This window comes from Monomorium pharaonis, chromosome 4 (genome assembly GCF_013373865.1).
Source record: "Monomorium pharaonis isolate MP-MQ-018 chromosome 4, ASM1337386v2, whole genome shotgun sequence".
In the NCBI taxonomy this organism is placed as follows: Eukaryota; Metazoa; Arthropoda; class Insecta; order Hymenoptera; family Formicidae; genus Monomorium; species Monomorium pharaonis.
This window is the reverse complement of record NC_050470.1, coordinates 6499296-6524331: the sequence shown is the minus strand read 5'-3', so window position 1 is coordinate 6524331 and position 25036 is coordinate 6499296. Positions and strand designations below refer to the sequence as shown.

Here is a 25036-nt window from a genome sequence, read left to right as displayed (position 1 = left end):
TCCGCTATATATAGACCTTCCACGAAGTGCGTGTACGCACCGCGAGCGAGCGGACGCGCGAACGAGATCATTGCGTCTCGAGAAAGTTTTCCCGTTGCGCGGGAAAAAGGAAACGAATCGCCGCGGTGTTCTTTCGACGGAGAAACAGCTGTGCCGCGCGAATTTTCCATTAACGATATTTGATCGCTGCTGCCTCAGCCAATCGGTGCGTCGACCGAACGGCTGTTCGATATTCGGTCCACACGCATCGAAAAGTATATATACACGTAGGCGTATACTTCTGGCATCCGTTCGTGCGTTTAATATGTATCTCGACTCGATTGAATGACTCTCTTTGATAACGATCGCGACTCGGTTCTTCGTCCCTGGGTTAATAGGGGGCTTGGCCCCGGCGCAAAGGAATCGACAACGAAATTCGTAGAAATGCACTTTCGTGACTTTAACAACTCTGTATGCCGGTGCGCGAATCTCGGCTGCGCTGCATGGTTTAGAAGTGACAGCGGTGGGACTTTGTCTCTTTCTCTGTTCGGAAGTCGATCGTTTTGTTTTACAAAAATTGCCGAGTACGGAATTCCAGTTTCTAAATTGTAAGCGGAATGGCGACACTTTTTTTCCTTGCTGATTAAATCGATCGAAATTACAAATTACTTTGATAAAACGTTAAAGACTCTAAGGAAATAATCGAAATATGAATTGGGCGGGGAGAAATTAAAAAAAAAAAAAGAGAGAACGCCATTTGATGAGGTCTTGTCCGTGGAATCGTCAACTCTGAATTGGTCGAGGAATCGATGAATGAAACCTCGGTGTGTCGTTGCGGAGTAAGCCTGTATGGTGTACGTGTGTAGATGAGCGACGCTGAATGCCGCACGTGCCTCCTCGGAACGGTGCCGCGCGTGCATTTTTATTCCGCGCTGACTGAGAAAGTTCCTCGGCGCCGGAGGTATTCGTAGATCGAAATGAAAACGCGCTCCGATTCTTTGTTGCGGCCAGTCAGCGAGCCCGGTCTTTTTGTTCGGGCTGCCGTGAGTAAGAGCAGAAGCATCACGTCTGACGTTTAGGCAGGATTACTTCCAGAACGATTTACTCGCTGCTTTTACAACGCATAACGTACAAAAACACACGCACACACACACACACACACACACACAAAGAGTTTTCGTGTAATTGCGAAAATAAGAAGGAAAAGAAAATAACCAGTGACTCGGGTACCTTTGTGTTGGTAACCGCGCGTTTCCCAAGCTTGAAAATTGAACAGCGAAGAGATACATCGAGGAAAGAGAGGGACGTGAGTGTCCTTCTGTAAGTTCTGCAATTACGATATCGCATTCCGCGAATGCGGATAAATCGCGATAAAACGCGCGATGGCGATTTCTTCATTCCTCCCAGCTGCGCGGCGCGACGTTGTTACGTGTCGCTGGTTTAAATATAATTCCTTATCGGAGCCGGTGAAAGGTACAGAAGGTATCGTACTGCGTACTCGCTCTCGGTGCATCGGCACACGCATCGATCGATGTACGAGTGTGCTTCCGTGTGCGTGGAAAATAATAAGGCTCAATTCGGAGCCTTCGGCGGGCACTTACCCCGATGATATACGAACGAGATCGGACACGGTGTTTATTATTACTTCGTTCTCGATGATTCGTAACGCGGAAATACGCGTGGAGATAATACAAAATTGCCGTATTCGTGAGATCGCGGGATTCGAACTGCAATTTTCCTTTATCTCGCCAATTCTAACGATCGACGCGACTTTCCCGTTGACAGGGGGACCCGTTCGGTTCGCGGATAAATGCATTTCTTTGGCCTTGAGTAACTTGACGCGCCGTGTGTCGCGTCGAGTGGAGAGACATTCGACGTGGTCTTACGACACCCATGTTGTCCTCGGCCGCGTAAGAGCCGTTGCATCAAATATTCGCGACATTGCACGCGGCGGCGAGGAATTCGCGTGCGAAGCGACGCGGCGCGGCGCACGGTTCATCGGGAATCCCCGCGTGCGTGTGCGTGTCGAGAGTGCGCGCGTATATCCCGACGACGGGCCCGCTAAATATAACAGTACGCTTTACAGCATAATTAATGCCACGTCGGGCTGAACAAACAGAGGCATGCACCGTTTACGAATTGCTGCGTTTATCCTTTGACCGTCAATTAACGAATACCGCAATGCGTTTCTCGTCGTCGTCACGTGTGTACATACGTGCGACTCGTGCGATTCCGGAATATCTCCGAGACGTCGAGGGATAACTTTGAGACATGGTAATTTTTAATGACTTGCGTGTCTGAGAAGAAAAGAAATTTTCCTTAATTGTGATAAATGTTTTAGTAAATTGTATTTATTTCTTTTTTGAAGAACAATTTTTTTCTATCTTAAGTAAATTGTTTATTAATTATAAAAGTTATTTTACGCAGTTTAATTTGGCATTTATTGAAATATAAATATTATTTTGTTATTATATAAATTAATAATTCTCTTCAATAATACTAATTTTATTTTTAAAGTTTTTTACGATATATTTTAATTGTTTACTTAAGATAAGATTGATTATTATTTATTAAAGATTATAGAAATTGAGTATCGCCGGAGTATTATTTAGAAAGATCTTAGAAATATATTTCTTTTTATACGAAACCTATTGAAGTAATAATTTCTTGCGATAATCCTTCAAGTTATGTGTTATAATCTGAGATAACTATTGAAAGCAAAGCTAATAGCATAATTGGCAATAAAAATGACCATATGCAAATGACTGCGCGCAAAGTTTATAACAGAGTATATAATCTTTTTTGATTAATTAAACGACGGTCGAGTTATTAGATTTGTTAGTTTAAGTTTTCTCTTAAATAAACAATAAAATAAAAACTTATTTTCTCACAATACGATACAGTTTACAACGTTATTAAATCGGTGCAAACAAAAATTCTTTAAAATTCTTTTTCAGAGATTAATCATGAATAATTTATACGACTAATTTAGATTCGATAAGCGAGCGTTTATAGTAAAGGTAATGATTCACAGGAGTTGCCCCATCGGATAACAGATCAAGCGACATTTTCATAATGGATTTGCTTCACTCGTGAAAACATTTTGTTTTCAATGTATATACTTCGTGAAAGTGTGCCGAGCACAGGGGACAAATTCAGCTTATCATACCACTGTCGTGCCCGCTACTTAACGCGAGTGCCCTCGTCGTCGCTGTAATCGCCGTAATCCGCGAACAAACGCGCTCTCAGTATATATATTTCCCAAGGATATTACCGTTAGGCCCTTGATTTTACTCGGAATCCACGCGGTTCACACTTATAGACGCTTATAGACGTTGCCCGATACGGTATTTCGATGATTCATATAATTCGCAGTCGAACCGGTCCAGGGCTGGACGGACGCCGGGGACGCGCGGGGGTCCAGGGGTCCGGGACCCCCTGGCATCTACCTAATGCCCAGCTCGTGTTATTCACTTCCCTCTCGAGAGCGCGGTTCAAATTCCTCTTTCCAGAGCAAGGAGAGCCTTTTATCGGCGTGTGACGCGCGCCGTGGCAGCGGCCGGTGGCTAGAGTACTCGGTGAGTCACTCTCGGTGACTGGCTCGTTGTAATTCATTGCGACGATTGAACTCCCCCCCCCCACCTCCCGCGCGTACACACTGAAGCGTCTTTCACACCTAAGAGTAGCCCGTAGTAGCTTATATGAAATTATTCTTAAATACATAGTTAAGTAAAGAGATGGAAGACGTCAAGTGTAAACCGAAAAAGCGAGCATTGTATCGATGTGTGTTTCGATGAAGCAATAAGACATTTTTTAAAGCTATTTTACATTACAGGAATATTGTGGTTGTAATTTTATATGGCCATTTTTCTACAAGACTAACGATCTAAATAAGGGAGGCCATTATCAGTTATTTCCTGATAACAAAGTTTATTGTGTGCAATCACTCGACACGATCAATGGATTAGAAAGTAGCGAATAAGTTTATGATTAATTTACATCGTTCTATTATCGATAAGTTAATGAGCGTGTACCACATACTTCTCGACATATTTCATGCCAAATTACATTTTAACATTGGTACACGCCGCAAGATTAAATTATCGCTAAAAATTCATTAGAACGGGAGATTATTTTGCAGATATCTTCAAGAGCCATCAGAAAATCGATGTCGTGTTATACATGTCCGTTGATCCATGATATATTGACGTAACATTTTAATACTCGAGTTATTAATCAAACGGACGTCTATACCGTATTATGCAATTGTCGTTTGACTTAAGTCCCAGCGTTACATGGGTACGTTCAATACGTTCTTTTCCGTCTTGTTTGTCCATTTAATTCGCGTTCGGAAAACGAGATTCATACCTTATTAGTACACGGCACAGATAAGTCGTCTAAAGCTGCACAAGTTTTGCAGAAAAATTGTATTGTGTAATACGAATGAATAATTAAAATCGATACGATCGCGCACACCGAAAGCGTTTATGTACAAATCATTGTTTCATAACGATAATACAATACAATCTTTACTCTCTCTTTCTCTCTCTCTCTTGTCTTCCAAATTTATAATACTGGATTAGCCCGCGTGTGTCCCGTACGAAATATGCGCGCGAGCTGCTCTAATGTAATAAATTAGGCACTTCACGAGGAATCTCGAGTGAAAGAGGGTCTTTCGAGCATCGCGATAACGCGCAGCCCTACCACGCGACGAGACACAATGGGCGCGTTTCGCGGATCGGATTTCCCATCGGCGGCGGCGGTGTGTATCGCGTACAGAGATAATCGAGCCGGGCCCGGGACGGCAATTACCACACCTCTAATTCCCGAGGCGAGTCCACACTCCGTGACACCGTCAATAACTGTCGGTTTTATACGACGCGATTATCCGGCGACGTGGCACGACAGATAGGAATGCGCTCGGCGGGCCGTTATCGCGATTATCCGACACCCGCCTCGTCCTCGAAGCCAGCCAGCAGTTCGTTGTGGACGCCGGCTTAACTAGGCAGCCGCTCCGGCATCCCGGCATTTCGATCCCCGTGGCCGTCCCATCCGAGAGAGTTGGCACGCTCGCGCTCCGTTCCCATCCTCGGCCGCCTCTCGTCGCCAGTATCTACCTGTTGCTCGAGCGGCGAAGGCTGCGCTCTCCGTCTACCTGACGTAACGGCCGAGACCTACTCACGTCGCGCGTCTTCTCTTTCCCTTTTTTCTTTCTCTCTCTCTCTCTCTTCTGTTTTTTTCTATTCCCGCGGTGCATTCTTCGATCGGTAAAACTCCGCTCCGGCCACCAGCTCGACGGCGAACGAAGCTACAAAAGGCAGCAGCAGCAGCAGTGGCTTTTACCTCCTTATCTGCCTTATCGCACGTGTCGCGCGACGTGTGCACAGAGGATGACGATTCGAACACGGATCTATTGCTCGAGTGATTCAGGTATCTTTATTTCGTCGATAAAGATACTTTTCGATAGTGCGCTTGGAATAATTGGAGATACCACCAGCTACTAAGCTGACTCGTTTACTCGACATTGTGATCTCGTGTTGGATCTATCTCTTTGATACGAGAGTGATCGAAATCTACTTGATGCACAGCTTGTCGCGCGAAACGCGAGATTGGCGTTACTCACGATGTCACGTGAACGTGACGATACAATCGTTACGCAGAAACGGATTTTCTCGAAGAGCGACCGCTTTGTGTGTTCCGATTCAGGCGTGTCAGGCAACAATTAACGGAAGTTCATGCGAACGGGACGATTGACGGGTTTCGAGCGATTCACCGAGCGACGCAGATTCAAACGAACGGATTGAAAAACCGGAGCGGAGCGATAAAGATCGTCAACGTCGCCGACGGTGAGCCGAGGGTGAAAGTGAAACAGTAAGTCATTGTCGTTGTTCGCACCAGAACGCCCCGTCTTATCTGTAAAAACCACCGCTGGGTGGAGTGGACCGTTTTTCAAGACACCCTTGCATCGTCGAATTTTTATAATTTGTTTTTAAATCAGCACCTCCTGTTTTTCTTTTATTTCCCGCTAGACACTTGTGATATTCCATATCCAGGCGAATCGATACTTATCCCATAAACGAAAACTCCGGTTTTGTAAAAACCGACCTTCGCGTTTACGTAATGATTGTTATCACTCGTAAAATCTTCCGTGTGCTCTCGGAGAAACGCGCGCGCTAAGAGCTATCTCGTTTCTTTCTTTGCTGTAATGCACATTCCCCGAGAGATTTTCTTTACCAGTTATTTAGTTTGCCATTTCCCGGTATATTATTTTTTTCCAATTTGCTGAGCAATTGAACGTTTTCCCGACGTGATTTGTCTCGAGAACGTTCAGCGGGGAAAGTGTGTCCTTAGACATTCCCCACTTTGTACGAAAAGTTTGTTCAGGTGTTGAATGTAAAATATTTGGAATATCTTCCGTTAGTTTTTACAACTGCAACTTGACGTCACCGTGCGTTACCTAGAAATCACTTATCAGAGATAGACCGTTCGATGCACCTGACGGAAGATAATCATTCGCCGGCGACCGTACAAATATTTGTCGAGCCACGGGGCTTTTGAAAATTTCTCCAAGCTCTTACTAAAAATAGCTTTAACTATTTCATCATTTTGTCATTTTGTACGTTAAGATACGATTCACATAAGTTTGTAAATTAAAACAATTTTTTTTTTATTAAAAGAAATTGACTCTAATTTAATAAATGTTACTAGGATAGTGGACGAGAAATTTCTACCTTGAAAATGTTAGGAATGATAAAAAGCGCAAGAGAACGCATAGTTTTACTTGTATTACTCTACTTGAGAATCGCCGATGAAGATATTGCGACGTTTTTAGCGCGCAAAGATGAAACTGTGATTTAACTTTTCAATTGGATCTGATCTCACTTGGAATCATCGATCTAATTGAATCTCTCGACGTTCGTTCGAAAGTGTAATATTTGCGCGAGTTTTGATTTGTGTTATCTCGGATCAAATATTAACGGTGCAACACTGTATGCACTGTCTCATCATTTGCTGTACCTCATTATCTCATTGTATCGCGATATTGCAAGATTTGCGCAATCAAACGAGGCTCGCAGCGTTACGATCTCGAATTGAAACCAGTGAATAACCATAGGAATATTATTTTTCCAAAGATTCAAATCCAAGATACAATATTTTATATTGACAAATATCATCGTTCCGGCATATTTCTCCCGGACGAAATTTAGTTCTGCATAAATTTATTTATCACTTTATCCATATTATTATATTTATTTATTATTATTAGTTATTATTGGACCATGTGTTAAATCTTCCTGAATTTTCTGTCACTTTTGTATTCTGTGTCTTGGAACGTAAATACTAACTTGTTGTCATTATCTTTACTCACGTGTACGTGACGCGCACCTTGACCGGTATTATGTTCGACAAACTTCTTCCCCTGTTATCTTTATGTTATATTCTTGCGTTCGTTTTTTTATTCGTCGACGGGAGGCTGCGCTTCCGAGCGCATCTTGATATGCGCGCACCTCCTGGTGCGTCCATGCATTTCCGGGTATATCTCTGAGAACAGATAACAGCCACAAAAGGAAGGCACTTTGGAATTCCGGGGTGCAGCGGCCGCGACACACGCGCGCGGTCCTTGCACTTGTCGCGGGCTACGTGAGGCGCATAAGAGCGCATTTGCAGCTCTTCTCCCGGTTTCCTTTCTGGCCGCGCGCCGCCCTCGCGACGCGATTTTCCGAGACAGAACCGCAACTTAACCGCGCGTGATCGGTTTCAAGAACAGTCCTCCGCTCGCCGAGAGTTCGCGATGCAATTACAAACCTGCTTTCTTTCCCATGCTTTCCTGAACTTTGGATACAAGCCAGATAACGGTAGCCACTGTCCTTTGCCCCTGGCGACGTGTACTTCGATCTTTTTTTTGGAAATACGCCCGAAAAATGGGACGTTCGATGATAATGTTAATATTTGATATAATTACAATATTATCGCTTAAAAATATTATTATTGAAAATATATTTTGGAGACATATATATTTCACGTTACTTATTTCGATATCAATTGAGATATTTTATTTGGGCGAATTAACGGAATCAGATTAAATTTTTATTAATTTTTATATTTATTTTTATATAACATATGCGCTATTTTTTTAAGGGTACATTAATTTGACTGAAAATTCTCCTTTATAATCGTTTGACATAAATAATATTAGCTAGATTTCCGACATAACTAAATATTCCCTCAAGGAAACAGGAAATCGTTAGAGTTAATTGACCGAAGATGCCGTCGGTGCAATTGACCCTAATTCGCTGCGAAACGTTAGTTGGGTATTGCCACACGTAAAGAAATTAACGACTCACCGCGAGTTGTCCTCTTGCAGAAATGCCTCCCGTCTCTCATCCGCGATGCAGATTTATGCAGCGGGTCCGTCGTAGCCTTTCGTCGGACGCAAATGCAAGCTCATGTCCACGCCTATGCGGAATCATGATTCATAGGAACGTGTTGGCATCCAGGCGTGCCCGCGGCGCCGAAAGCACTTGAAAATTTTCTCGGTGTTACTGATGCTTTCCATCACTGAACACCCCATCTCTTTCACTTTTAAAGTTCGCCTCCTTCTTTCTTTCTTCTTCCTCTTTTTTTTTCTTTTGTAGAGCCTCCTTTCATTTTCTCACCTCACTTCTGTCATCGCCGACGGAACACACTGTTCTCTTATTTTTGACACAAAATTGCACTTCAGAATGAATGGCAAGTTGTATTTATTAAAAACGAAAATTATATAGTTTTATGTTTAAGAAACAGAAGTAATTTTAATATTTCCAAGTATCTCTGTCCCAGAATAAGTTACGATCACGAAATATTAATCTACTTTTGGAGATAAGAATGTAAGAATTAATATAAAAAAGTATAATAATATAAAAGATAACATAATAAAATATAAAAATTACTGTAACGTTGTATTGAATTTAGTTAGAAGTACGTGAATAAATGAATATTAGATTTATTACTGGTTGTTACATAAATGCAGGCCTTTAATTTGAGAATGTTTCTTTTAGCGTGTATATGACAATTTAGAATCAATGACAGGATTTGAAATTTTGACACAATGTTGCATTCGAAAACGGGAGTGTTCTTATGGGGTTTGATTTTAGATATACCGATGTTTCAAAAATGATGGCCATAATTTAAGTATAAAAAATAGTTTTCCATTAATATTATTGAAATTTTGACACATTGAGACGGGGAGAGACCGGGAGAGATCGGGAGAGACCGGGAGAGACGGGGAGAGATCGGGAGAGACGGGGAGAGACCGGGAGAGACGGAGAGAAACGGGGAGAGACCGGGAGAGATCGGAAGAGACGGGGAGCGACGGGGAGAGACCGGGAGAGACCGGTAGAAACCGGGAGAGACGGGGAGAGACCGGGAGAGACGGAGAGAAACGGGGAGAGACCGGGAGTGACGGGGAGGGACGGGGAGAGACCAGGAGAGACGGGAGAGACCGGGAGAGGCGAAGAATATTTCTATTGTGTTTAAATTAAGATAATAAGAAAAATAAAGATGGCTGTTATTTTATTGAAAAAAGGAACTTATTTAAAACAGTCTTTTGAATGGATTTCTAAATCCATGGCAGCTTTTAGAAAAAAAAGTTAGAAGTACGTGAATAAATGAATATTAGATTTATTGAAGATAGATAAATGCTTATTCAAAAATAAAATAAAAAAAACAACAGTAAAGCAAGGCTCTTGAAAGTTAAACAACGAATGCAAAAAAAAATTGAAAAAAACGTAGCATAAGAATAGAGAGCCACAGCAACGCGTGGCAGGGCATAGCTAGTATATAAATAATGTATTACAAAAAATAGATCATTTTTATTTTTGATGAAATTGACATTGTTTACATAATTTTATATTATAAAAATAATTATTACTTTTGTGAAAATTATTTAAAAATTTGCGGTAAAAGTGTCAATGCAAATTTAAAAAAAGTTATACGAATTATATTTTAATTATGTCAAAAATATTTGTTTAATATTTTTTTCATAAATGGTACATTTCAATTTATTTTCCTGGAAATTTTTTATATTATTTTTGTATCTCTCTAAACCGGAATTCGAAACCGATTGCGATACATTTTAAGAACGACAACTGTTGCGTTTGAATTTTATGACCGAAAGTTAGTAGACACATAGTAACTCGGAGATCAAAGTGTTCGTTTATAAACCCTTGAGTTTCTTCACGCCGGAAGAACCTAAATAAAATGCTATTATTTTCTCCGTGAAAACTTGTTTTATGTCATTCGTATTTATCTATTATGTAAAATGTATCACGTGCGTGCTCATTGGTGAGTCGAGTCGAAATAACAGTTCATCTGCTTTCAAAACAATATGGAAGATGTTTCGTAAGATTCTCAAATTTCAGCAGCGCGTTTTGTATCAATAAATTTTTGTGATGTGAAAATTTCTTTAAACACGAAACATCTCTCTTGCGTTTCTGAACAAGGGAATTTTGTTTAGTCATTCTAGTAGGATGTGAGCAAATTAATTGAAGAAACTTGTTTTTGTAAGGTTCCTAAAGCGCTAAAGCTTGTAGTCAAGGTTTGAACGATTTAGACGAGGTGGTTGAACGCGCGAAAGCGTCCTATTATTAGAGAAGTTTCAGCCGAGTGCATCAGCCGAGGCAAGCCGAGGAACTGTGCGACAACCGGGATGATATTGCGACGGTGTGTAAATCCGGAGGGAACGACTTGGCGAATTAAGGGCTTCGAGTCCGACTGGGTATATATTCTCGTAGTCGCAATTCTATGGGTGACCATAGAGAATCAAGCGGCGACGGTACCGCGGGTGCAGCGCACATAAATGCATGGTCACGCGCACCAGCGCCCTGCACGGACGTTGATTTCACGTCTGCCGCTGTGGAAATTGGAAACCACCGTCCCACTCGTTTGTTGTGCCACGCACAATCGGTGGCTTCCACACAGACACGCGGGAGAACGGAGAGATGCAACCGCGGCTGCGGTCCAGCAGTGTGGCGCGATTTGTACACGCGGGATGTTTTTTTGAATTTGTTTCTCTTCTTAAATGCACCATAGCTCCGTCAGTTCGCGACACAAACGAGAAAGGAAACAGCCGGTTTTTTAAACCATCGATTTTTCAACCACAGACTTAAAGTCCTGTTGCTTAAGTATGCGGTTAAACAATCTTACAACTTTGAGATCCAATAAATGGGGTCTTATCTTCTCTCTCTCTCTTTCTCTCTTTCCATATTTGTCAAAGCATCTGGCCGTTAAAAAATAAGTTTATAAGCTGAAAGATTTATATAAATATCGCGGCTTGCATGAGTCTAAACATGTGTGTAATTACATCGAACGCTTTTCATTTATGTGCGCGTAATCAGATCGGCGCGAGCTGTCTGCCAATCTTTTAACGCCGATAAACGGGTAGCGAGTTAATTGGAGGCGATCGCATTAATGATAAACGCAGTCAACGGCAGCAGTGATATTTCTTATCGACTTTGAATGATATATGAAATATCATGGATATATGCCAATAGGAGTATCCTGTCGAGTAAATTTATTGGTTTAAATAAATATATGAGTACTAATTAATTTTTTATTGTTTTGTGTGCCTATATAGGGTGTCACGTAAAACAAACATGCTTAGTAACGTACTCTCAAAGAAATTTATATTAAACAATAATTTTACATTAAAAATGAGAAAATTTTTTAAAATGGCAAAAAGTTTCATTAAAAAACGTTGAATTATTAACGAAATTTTGCGATAAATTTAGTGTAACGCGCAGAATAAATAGTAGAATCTAGTTACACATATAAATGGAATCTAGTCACATACATAAAAATTTTTTTAATTGTGCAGTTTTATTTGAAACAATATATGTCATATTTAATCTAATAAATCTCTCTTTCTCTACCTTTTTATCAACAACTTTCGAAAATAATCACATGAAAGAGATTAAAATAGAATACTATATGTATTCATAATGCGAATATTAAAAATAATAATAGAAAAATATCATGTATATAAAGTGCGAGCAGAGAGATATACACATATTGAGACCCACAAAATCATTTCTTCGATGTGTCATGTGACGCAGAATGAGAAAAATTAATTTTCATTACGTTGCTATGACAATGAAGATTCGCGTGAGATCATTTATTAATTGTTGCATTCGGTGAATTTAAAGTCGAGTGTCAGAACTGCCAGGAAAGGCACGATAATTTCCAGTCGGCATTCTCAGAATCTCTAATACGCTCGCGAATGATTGATCATTACACGAAAGAAAGTGTTGACAATATTTTCACGCGAACAAAGCCATTGTCTTTCTCGTGTAAATTGAAGGTTATTATTAATGTTAATGAGAATAGATTTCATCTGTGGGTATTTCTCCCACTGGTATTCTGCCTGTCAGTGGGAGAAGCATCTGCGTTGCCAATCGTTATAATAGTGTTGATTTATGACGGACTTGAACGAGTAAAGAAATTCGCACGATGAATCATTTAATGAGACCTCAGGAAACGTAACAGATCCGTTTGAAGAAGAACTTCAAGGAAAAAATCAGACTTGAAATAAATTGTCGGAAAATATGTTAGGCAATTAAGGAAATATAAGGACAGTAATTCGAAACATTTTTTTATGTCGAAAGTATCGCGAATACCTAATTATTATTGAAGTTAAAAATTAACTTTTATATTTGATAATAACTGCAGATATCTCTTAGGATGAATTTTTCATTTTTAGGTACCAGCACGGATTTGGTCCCACAACTACTGGGCATGTTTGACGAGCTGGCGCGTCGCAGCGATGGCTACGAAGGCGATTGCATGATCTTACCATCGTCCTGCGGCATACCCGCGGTCCTGCAAAAGCGTCTGAGCATGGTACCAGTTACTCATCGAGGTTCCGTGTTTGGTCAACTCTGCACAAACGCTGACTTAGCCAAGCCTATGCATCAGGACGTGTTGCCGAAGAGCAAGGAGCAAGAAAACGAGTACGACGAGGTTGTTCCAGACGCCACCGATAACAGCATGTTGGAGACGGTTGTCTCGGCATCGACGCTGGAGCACGAGGGAAACGGTGAAACCGTCGGGAAGCCGATCTACGAGAGACGCGAGACCAACGGCCTCACTCCGCTCAGGTACAACAGGCGACGCAGAAACGGCGGTAGACCGCTCTCCGGAAGTTCCATCGCGTCTAGCACGTCTTCCAGCAGCTGTAGCAATCAGGGCAATACCTCTGCCGCCAATCCTTATTTGGCGTCCGTCGAGTCCCTCGCCGACACCTGTGCCAGCTCCCAGGGTTCCGCGGACAGCGGAGTCGTCACGGTATCGGAAGCTAGCTGTCGGATCTTGAATGATGACAACGGACAAAGGAGGAACAGCGCCGAGGAAGATCCTCCGTGCTACAGGCCGCGCTACTGCGATCCGCATCGCAATCCCGTCGAGAGGGTGCTCCTCGAGATCGTGGACACGGAGGCGATATACGTCGAGCATCTGCGTCAAGTTATTCAGGGCTATCTCATATTCTGGAGAGACAATCCGTCGTCGTTCGCGCATCGGCTACGCCTCGGCGATCTGTTTAGCAATATCGAGGATATCTTTGAATTTAATAGAGAATTCCTGCGAGAGATAGAGAAGTGCGGTCTGGATCCCGTTTGCGTCGCTAATACGTTTATTAAGCATAATTCAGGATTTAAAGTGTATACCGAGTATTGTACCAATTATCCGAGGACAGTCTCGGTGCTGACCGATTTAATGGGCCAGGAGGAAACTGCGTCTGCCTTCCGCGAACGACAGGCGGCTCTGAGGCACGCGCTGCCGCTCGGCTCCTTCCTTTTAAAGCCCGTCCAAAGGATCCTTAAGTATCACCTGCTTCTGGATAATTTATCGAAGGAGTATGACGCTGATTGTGATTCGAGAGAGAACGAGGCTGAAGGCAGAAGTGCCATCGAGGCTGCGCTTGCCGCGATGACTGGCATTGCTAAGCACATTAATGCGATGAAAAGGCGGCACGAGCATGCCGTACGTGTCCAAGAAATTCAATCGCTTCTGTATGGTTGGCTGGGACCAGACCTAACTACAAGTGGTGAATTGGTCGCGGAAGGTCGATTCAGGATGCGAGGGGCCAAGGCCCCGAGGCACGCCTTCCTCTTCGATCGAATGCTTCTTCTGACGAAGAAAAAGGAGGATGGCCTTCTTGTCTACAAAGCTCATATTATGGTACGATTTTTGTAATAATGTTTTGCTCTTTTTGTAGCCTCTTTTATTTTTTAAAGCTTTAAAAAATTTTATTTCTACTAATAATACATATTTGTATCTCGCTCGTTTAATGTTCACATGAGGGATATTTGAAAATTTTATGAAAGTTATACTTTGATTTTTCAAATGTCTCTTTCACACATATTTAAGTATTAATTTTTTAAAAAATAATTGCAACTGAAAAATTTGAACTTTTTTTTCATTTTTTCATGCTTTCAGTGTTCAAACCTAATGCTGATTGAAAGTATCCCAGGAGAGCCACTTAGCTTTCATGTAATACCTTTTGATAACCCTCGGTTACAATACACATTACAAGTAAGTGTTATTGAGGGGTCTTATCTTACTGATAGTAGCAATCTTAACAATTAGATATTTATCTTATTGATCGACTGAAAAGCAGATAAACGTATAGAATACAAGAGAGTTGTATTCTTGTTTAACAATCGTCCGTCTGTCTTTTAGGCGCGCAATTTGGAACAAAAGAGAGAGTGGACATTACAAATAAAGAGAGTGATATTAGAAAATTATAATGCGGTTATACCATCACATGCGAGACAATTAGTATTACAATTGGGTCAGACGCAACAAGAAGGTATAAACGACAATTTGACATTTTGGAATCTACTTTTAATTATCATTCGAAATTAATAAGAAAATAATACATTTGATATTTCAAGTAGATGACGCGTTGACGGATAAAGGATCGGCAAAGAAGCATTCTGCCCCTCCGGAATACTTAGAGAAGCGCAAGCAGGAGAGGGAAAGACGTAGATCCGAAACTGGTCTGAGGCAGAAATTCAAGAAAGGCGTCAGGAAATCTGATACTACGATGGAGGTGAGGTCTAGCGAGAATTTTCTTTTTTTTTATACTTTACTTTTACTTTACTTTCTCCTCTTCATTTATTTAAGACAAATGTTACATTTTTTTATATTATTAGGATTCACCTGCATCATCTCACAAAAATGACAATGAAGATGTCAATGACTCCAGGGAACAAACTTTCAACAGATCTTCGGATATACGTACTTCGAAAGTTAAGGTAAATGTTCTATGTGTATACTTTTTTATATGTTACATATAATTATTGACAATATAAATATTAAAGTTGTATAACTCATTCTAAAAGATTATCTTTTTATTAATTTTCAAATTATACATTTTATTAATTTTTATTAATTTTTTTATTAAATTTTTATTCTATTAATTATTTCGGACACTGTTATATAATTATACTATAAACTTTTATCTCATTGTCCTAACTTTTTTGTTTTAAGCGAATTGCAATATAAATAAACAAGAATTTTCAAAATTACAAAAATTATATCTGTCTAACGGTTATTAATCACCACAAATGATATAACGATCTAGTATTCGAAAAGCAATGAAATGTACAATCTTGACAAATCTGTTTTAATGTATTTAGGACCGATTCACTGGTTGGAGACGAAAGTCCGAACCAGGCTTTCAGTCGTATGTTTGTCTCGATCACTCGGACGAGGAGCAGAAGGAAGATACCGCTGGTGAATCTCAATCTACTACGATTGAGACTGAAGAAGCAGCTGAGATTCGTACCGAAGAGGTGAATCAGACAGCAACGTTGAATTCTTCACCACTGACCGAAACCAAAGACAATAACAACGAACAACACGTTAATTCGACACAAACAGTGGAGGAGATCGTTGGTCACATTCTCATGCAGAATCAAGAGTTCCAGAAGTTACTGGAGAAACAGAGGACCAGCAACATCATCAACATGCGACAGCAACGGTTCAACAAACGTATCTCAGCGGACACGTCGGATGAGAGTGATTCAGAGAACGCTAATTACATCATCAGCTCGACTAACCATAACAATAAATTAGGACGTACGCGGGCGATGCATCGGGAACAGCGATTGAACAGGACAAACAACGCGTGGAATTTATTATCCTCGGTACCAGCGCGCGAGAACCAGCAACCACTCCTCTACGACAATTTAAAAATTACTCAAAAATCGACGGAGACGATCGCGTATAATGGTAAGACGAACGAGAGACGAACGCTTTTTGAACCGTTCAAACGACAGAGCATTGTCTCTGAAAGCAAAGTAATCAAGACAGCGCTATGTATCCGCGAGAATTCAACGTCGATGGGCAATGAAGAAACTATCATGTCGTCTCCGACAACATGCATATTAAATCACCGGCCACTGGAGCAAAAAGAGATCAATTCTATGACAATAACAGAACGCATCGAAAAGGATGGATGCAACAATGAGAGAAGTGACGTGAATGATATCGGAAACGCTGAGTCCAAGGGCTTTGGCAACTATGACAACTTGCAACATGTCTGGGAAGGTCTGCAGACCGTAAAGGGCGATGTCGACGGCAACGATAGTCCGACTCGGCCTGCCGTTTGGCTCACAAAACTATGCGAAGGCCTGCCTACATCACCGCCTAAATGCGGTTCGTTGCCACGCAGCTTCCAGATTAGTCCGAACTCCCAACTGACGAGCGTGACAAAGTCGCGCTTCCTACAGCGGGACGGCAAGCCAATGAGCGAGCGACCGTTCACAATTGCGTCTGACAAACCAGCAGAGATTAATCTAGAAGACATGGAGAGGTATGCGTCCACGTGCCAACCGGAAGGTAGGATTGCCAAGTTCCCTATGCCTGCTGCTTCAACAGGATCGTCGACCTTTTTCTGTTCGCTAGAAGACACACGATTAACTGACGATACTTATTCCGACGTGCGATCTATATCTGCCAGCGACAGTGCGAATATTCATCCAGATCACAAGATCTATCGGGCAAATGGCAGCGGCAGTACGATTTTTCGGAGTGTCTTCAAAGCGAGCAGTCGGTTACAAGGCCGTTTGAGAAATACCATGAGTACGGAAACGCTCGAATGTAACGACGAGGTCGAACGTACACGCTATTTCCGCTCATTGAGCGGAGGCAAATACCCGAAGAAGCGGACCAAGCAGACAAAGCAACACACAAGGGAACCATCCTCGGATGTGGAGGAGCTGATGGGTTGCTCGAATAATCAACGGGTTCCTCAACTTTACTACAAGCAAGGTAGTTCTAGTCTTGGTGCTAGAATTGCCCAGTCGGACTATGCCGATCCAAAGATCCTTTTTGCCGAAAATAAACGCGCGCAAACCTCTTCTGTTAATATTAATCAGTCCAAGAAGATCGTTGAGTTGGAGAGGAGAGACTGCAAAGACGAGACAGCTAACAACAAGGATACAGAACATCCTGAGAGTGAGACGGACAGCTTCTATGAGAAAAGCTTCGAAACAATCGAGAATTACGCAGACGCTGACGTAGACGAGGCGTTCCGGGATAGTGCAATATTTAGCGACGTCGACGAGGTATTCGTTATACGGCAGTCGACACCAGCAACAACGACAAAAACGACAACGATGACAACAGCAACGTCAACGGCGAAAACGAAGATTGCACCGCCAATACCTGCCAAGAAGAAACAAGAGATGTCGGCGAGGTACAAACCAAGCATTGCGCAAAAACCGGATTACTTGAAGATAAAGTCGCTGTTGGCGAAGGGGCATGCTGCTGGTGATTCGGAGAGGGTTACCGCAAGATTGGTGAACATAACTCATCAGTCACTGGATGGTTCATCGAATAGTTATAATCGAAACATTGAGATAGATAGAGATATTTCCGCGGGGCAGAGTCAGGCTGGTTGGGTACGGAAGATAGTAGGTCAATTGCAAGGTCACATCGAGACGTGATTTGTACTTGTGACTTGCCGGATGAGGATTATGTCACAAATCAATAAATATCTTAAGTCATAATCGGCATAAGTCATGTGGATAAAAGTGAAGCAAATATTCTTGTCAGAAGAGAATAGAGAAACGCGATGTTTTAAATAAATTGTTAGATTATTGATTTTATAATAAATCATGCAAATGATAACTCCAGTTTACTTGAATCACTCTGTAATAATACAAAAATGCTAACTAGGAAATTGGTTTCAAATTTGGTATATATCGCAAAAAATCTTGTAACAATTGAAATAATTTGATACAATCATATATGCATGTAATTAAAGAAAAAAACTGTTATTTTAACCAAAACAAATTAAGAAAGAATAATTTATTCGAAATATATATAATCAAAAGTATTTTTTAATGAAATAATTCTTTAAAAGTATTTTTTAATAAAATAATTCTTTAAAAGTAAAAACATTTGCTTCGCTTTATTTATATAACTATACCGTGATGTTGGTAAGCTAATTGGAGTCCTATTTTAATAGTTTTTCACATGTGCCTGAAACATAACAATGACATAACGTGATACTATTATATTATAATAAATTTATATTTTAATGTGTGGTTGATGCGCGCATAAGAGAGGCGCATTACGTTCACGTTCATCGTCGTAAGAACGTAAAAAGTTAATATTCATTTATAGACTGTTGTATGTTAAGTATTGTTTGATATTACTTATGTTATATAGAACAAAAGAAACAGTTTTTAATTAAACAAAATATTTGTAAAGCTATTTAGCATTGTGTTTAATTGAAAAAAGTCATCGGTTAAACTACAGTTTAAGAAAGAATTTTGAAAACACAAGTTTTCGCGCGTATGTATCATCCAAATAAATTTTATTCTAAACTATTTTTTCCTACTTTTTCCAAATGTAATGTAACTTTTAAATTGTGGTGTTACCATGATTAATAATTAAAACATTGGCAACAAGAGAATGTATTTATAATATATTATTATATACATGATAATGTGAGGTTTTATATACATATAAAATGTTGCTATTTTTACCTCTGAAGTCTTCATTCGTTTCGAAACAGAATGTCAGTGCTCAAGATATAATAAATTTTAGGTAAGTATCTTTTTTTTAGACAGATTTTATTATGAGATGGTCTATTTACAGAAGCTTAGCTAGTTACTTTTATAGATACAGGTAAATTAAATATGTTTATAATTATAAATTATTCTTACAATGCTGCAGTTTTTATATAAAAAAATGACTAAATAAAGGTTCGGCGAACGCAAGTGTAACATATATGATACGTTGTTATACACATTATATACACAGCTTTTGTAATTACAAGACTTAATCACTAGTACAATTCTAATTAATATTTATAAGAAACTCCTATACTCTTTTCCCGCTAATACTTCTCGCTAATACGCAGCTTTTGACTATAAAGAATAAATTAATGTCCACTTCTCTCTTTTACAATGAGTCTCTGACAATATATAACAAGAAATTGTCTTTCAATTCGACTTTCGCTATCTATGGCTTGGTAAATTTTGGAGAAAAGCGCATTACATGCAGTACTCTTTGAACAAATTATTAATATTCGATCGTTAAATATTATAACGGAGTAACACTTAGTGAGAATTTTATACAGCAGAAGCTTATCTCTAAAATTTCTGTACGTTATAACACATTATATTTTTTTTTAATCACTCCCCTAATTTTCAGTTGTAAGAATAATTTTGTTTATTCATTGCGTTATTCATTTGTCGCTATGACTTTGGTTACTAACTACTGATATATCAGCAATTCGTGTCTTCAATACCACGGCTAATTAACAAAATTATTGGAATCCATTCTATTTTAGATTAATGAATATCTCTCCGAATTTACAATATATATATAATATATATGTCAAGGAATTTTATTAAATATATTTGTTTATGTATTTATATATATATAAGTATGTATATATATATTTCTCTTTTATTCATTTTACGTAATTCACGAATTTGCCTCTCAAAATATTTTGTATATCTCTGTTACATGCGAATAACATGAATTATTAATTATCTTGATAGTTATCTTGATTGAAAATAATGATAAGCCGTACATGCATATATTCTTCTATCCCTTGGATCCTTATCCTTGAAATATAAGCATTTTTCTTGAAACCAATGTGATATTGGAATATTAGAAATATGTATTTTTATTTTGATACTGAGAGTCTCTCTCTCTCTCTCTCTCTCTCTCTCTCTCTCCTTCTTTCTCTTTCTGTTGTAATCCTTGTATCCTAAAATAGATAATTCGTTTCATAAAGAAAAGTTTTTTCGGTAACTTTTTAAACATAATTGAGTAAAACGCATATATAATCATAGAGTATAGAATTTGCATCCTAAATATTTTAGGAAATTTTGAAAAGATATTAGAATTTTGAATATCTTATAGAATAAATATTCCAATTTGATGTAATCCGTGTTTCTAATTTTGTACATCTTATGTGCATTTAACTAATCTGAAGAATGCTAAAATTAATGGGCATATTGGAGTTATACTTTTAAAGAGTAATTAATTCAATTCTAAATAGATCCGAGGGACAGTTGAGGAATAAACTGTCTTATTACATACTCTCTATGTTAATTTTGAAATTTCAGATACGCAAGACTCGAAAATTGGAAACTTAAACATCATAGAGGCAAACCATCAATATGGTCGGTGTACAGGTACATTTTATCGCTGTTTAATTGTCCTAGCACTTATACATGTACATGTCTGCACAGAAAGGATTTTTCAAAGATAGCTAAAATGAGTACGGGTGTGTGACACTGCAGATACGATGTAACAACTCACAGTAGAATTAATCGCATACTCATACTTTGTTTTTTTTTATCTTTTAAAAAATATTTTGAAATTTTATTCTATTCAGATAATAAATAAATTTTAATATATTGCAGCTCCGAAATAATTTTAACTCAAAAATGTAAGAAATAATAAAAATATCAATTATTTAATCTTTAATAATCTCTTCCATCAATGTAGATTAATTTTAATCTCTTCAATTTACTTTCATCCTTTTTTAGTAGTAAAGTAAATTAAATCGAGATCATAATTCATATTGATAAAAATAAACATAAATTTTATAAAGTACAAAATTGAAAATTGCATGAACTCAATTTTTATTCCATAGAAATGAATACTTTACTCTTTTAGTTAATGTTTCTATAAAACTCTATGAAATTTAGAATGTAGATACGTATTGATTGTATGAAATTAAGGAAGCAGGCATCGTGATGTCTTACACCCGTACTTCTAATTCTTCTATTCTCTTGTGAAAATAAAATTTCCATTTGTATGTATGGTCGCGAGTAAAATTCGGATATGTGAAATATCTACATAAATCGTATGTATTTTTGCGTGTAGATCTCTCCCTCTAATTTTCACGCTTTTAGAAGTATTAGTATTTGGTCTGTGACACGAGATTAAAACTGTCTAATTCTTTCTAATTTTTTTCTTCACTTTTTGTTAATTTATCCGTTCTATAGTCAAAGATTTAATACTATGTACCTTTATACTGATGTGTCTACCTTTTTTTTCTCTCGTGATTTGTGTACAACGTTCCGCGAATAAAATTATTGTCTTTACAATAATACAAAAAATCACATCATGTAACATTGCAGTTACTATTTATCATCATTATCAAAATATTTCACGAATATATGTCTTTGAAAGGAGTAAAACTTTTACGCAAATTATTAACATGGGAATGAAATAATTCTATCCTTCCATTTGACACCACACACACATTAAACCTTCTAGTATTTAAACTGTTTTTCTTCAGGATAACTTTCTTAGTTGAATATATATTATCTTGCTTAAAATAAAAATAATTCTCGTCTTTCTTTCTTGACATGTATCACAATCTTTTTTCTAGACAATTGCAATTTTAAAATGTCGCAAAAAAATTAGAGATTGCTTTATTGCAAAAAGAAAATTATATTTCGTACAATAACTGGCTCTCGAATAATTCTCTTAGTATTAAAGTTGATTTACTAGATAAATCGACAGATACTATCAAATACGTTGCTAATATTGCGAATATTTAACACGTCTAGCATACGATGTGCTATTTGCAAATACGGGAAGACATTGCACGTTCTATATTTAGTATATGTGATTAATGTGTAATCAGCGCAAAATTTGATTAAATAATCGACTTGGTGTTTGATTGCATAACAGCAATGATTACAATTACGTTTTACGAATAAATTTCCGCATTTGCATTATATTACGTTATTTTTACTTGATCGAATAAAATAAATTAATCAAATGCTAATTGCCAAAAGTTCTTTCATCTGTCAAGTATGTGACTGAGAAATTATTTTTATCCTTCTATAAAATACTATACATGATGCAGGTCGAATTTCTGGATCTGCCGGCAATATAAAGAATAATATTATCAGGATATATTATATCCTATACTGTTTTGAACAGAAGTCTCAATTCTCAAGTCAGCCTAATTTCCATCAAAGCGACTTAACAGAAACGACAAAATTTACCGATTCTCGCATAACTTCGCTAATATATATTAAATTTGCAATAGTATAAAGTACTTTCTTCAGCAATCTATTCTTTCTAGTATAAGAGCAAATGTCCATATAAAATATCAAAATAGTTTAACATTCCGCGAATAATTATATATTCTAGTTTGCTAATTCTTTAGAATTCAATTTACATCTCGCCTAAAAAGTGCAAATTAAAGATATCAACTTGCAAAATTTCGATGACAAAAATGTGTGGAAAAAGTGGCAGATACTATATTTATATTTTTACAATAAATGTGTCTCATATATGCGATCAAGCATTAGCTTGAAAAGCAAATAAACGTATGTCTTATAAATGACTTCTGAAATCCTAATCTTACAACCAAGTATATATGAATCCAACCAGGTATATACTTAATTCCAATGTATTAATGCTAAATTTTGTCGGAATTTCTTCATCGCATCAATTATTTTACGATCTAATTCGTACTATTTGCGTACTATTCATTTGCATGATCAATATTGGGATGTAAATGACAAAATCATTGATCTTGTGCGCAATTAAATCTTTTCAATATGTAGATATTAAAAAGTAATATTATCTCGATAACCAATATTTAAAAATAGTCAAATTTACACAAGCAAATAAAGTTCGTTAAATGGCGTTGAAGACCACTTGAATTATGTTAAAAATTTTACACAAACGTAAAACGGACAACCATCCTCCCTCACATTACCTAAATCCTACATACTCTTTTTTTTTCTTTGAAATAATAGTCAAGAAATTATATTGTAAAATGAAGAAATGCATATTTCCCAGTCTTACCGATCACAAGTAAGTTATTCCAATCGTCGTTCATTCATAAATATATACAATCATATAATCGTTTTACCAACGTAAAAAATATATAAAGAGATGCTAAAAATAAATTCATGTATTGCTCTCTAGCGCGTAGTTTTATATGACTGATTTGTAGAAAGGTTACTCGAACGATAGAAATGACAAAAAATTTTTTGATACCAAATTACTGCAGGTAATCATATTGCTATTATGTGAACCATTTGATTCTCTTCTATTTTGTTTTGTTTGAGTATCCCTTCTTGTTGCATATATCACAATGACACTTCATCAGAGCACTACTCGATGATAGAGCTGTGTTGCGCGGATTACTTCATACAATAAAATAATGTAAATCAATTATATAGATTGTTATCACGAGCAAATCAAGTTGTTAATGCAGACATATATCATCATTATTGTAGTCATATTAGGGTAGCAAGCAAAACGAATTGAATATAACAAATGCAAATATTCTCAAGGTAAATAAACTACCGCACGATCGTCGTCGTCATCACGCAAATATTGGCCGTGATTTGTATTTACAATCGTCTAAAATTAGAGACACTGTTGAACAATGTCTTAATAAAGATAACACCTTTCGAGGTGATCCCATGCCCAATAAAATGAAGCTCAAGAGTAATATAAGTAGTATAAATTCAGCATACACTCATTATCGAAGATGTGAGATTGATATAAGAGAATTTTGCACACGATATACACAATTTAATTTAATTATAATCTTTTGTGGGAAATTTTTATGGAATTCTTTGAAAACATTTTTATGCTGCTATATTATTATCTACTTTCCTTATATATCGTTGTCGGTTTTTTTATAATTCGTTTCTAGAAGATATGAAAATGCGCTTCTAACAGATTAAATTAATTTATGCTCAACATAAAAAATTTAAACGTCTCCTTTTCTTTCGACGTACTGATATTTCAGTTAGAAAGGATAAAAAACAAGACTTGTAGAAATTTTGAATAGAATTAAATAGAAATTTATGTATTTTTTTCTTATTTAATCTCCAATTTTATATCTTCCTATACACGAGATTATAAGATTGTTAATGCCAAGAGAATAAAAGATCTATAAAAAACGATATTACACGAGATTTTCAAAAAGTTCTTTTGTTGAGAAATCGATTGAAAATTGATGAAAATAAAACTTTCATACTAAATTTTATATATATAAATAAAATCTTGATTAATGTTAAATAGAAATTCCACGAAAATTACGAAAACCCATGAAAATCTTATTATACGAAGACATCTATCCCATTGAATCGTAATCAATGTCCTACCTGGGTGCAGCGATAGCGCTTTAACCTTCGAAAACTACGCATTTTGTTGTAAGAATATAAATATCGTCTCATTTAATAATCTTGTAATCGTTAAAAATACAAGTATATTAAGCTCTTATTTTATTATACACCATTATAATTAAATGGTTCTCGAAGGCTAAAAGCTATTGAATATATTGCATTTCTAGAAAGAAAAAACTGGAAATGTATAATCTGTACAGCATTGCAAGAGCTTTATTACCTTCGCGCATTTTAAAGCGAAATAGAATGTAATGATTTTCTAGCAGTAAGACGGTATGCTAGCTAATTTTACTATACATTAAAATGTCAAAAAACACGAAGAACATTTTTCATAAAATGCTCTTGCAAAGTCGTGGCAATATCTACAACCAAAA

The 25036-nt window shown here is 37.7% G+C and overlaps 1 protein-coding gene across 3 annotated transcripts in view; it reads left to right on the top strand.

The window, feature by feature from the left end:
- LOC105833058 overlaps positions 1-18857 on the top strand; it is a 43547-nt gene extending 24690 nt beyond the window's left edge. The window contains exons 1-7 of one of the 3 annotated variants that reach the window (XM_012674476.3): positions 4947-5850; positions 12716-14193; positions 14452-14547; positions 14695-14824; positions 14910-15067; positions 15171-15272; positions 15657-18857. In XM_012674476.3, the coding sequence (XP_012529930.2) occupies positions 12751-14193; positions 14452-14547; positions 14695-14824; positions 14910-15067; positions 15171-15272; positions 15657-17969 (4242 nt within the window). In that variant the 5' untranslated portion in view covers positions 4947-5850; positions 12716-12750 and the 3' untranslated portion in view covers positions 17970-18857. Of the gene's footprint in view, positions 1-4946; positions 5851-12715; positions 14194-14451; positions 14548-14694; positions 14825-14909; positions 15068-15170; positions 15273-15656 lie in introns of those variants that run through there. The other 2 variants (XM_036286046.1, XM_036286045.1) reach the window with 2 other exon arrangements.
- Positions 18858-25036: the final 6179 nt, after the last annotated feature.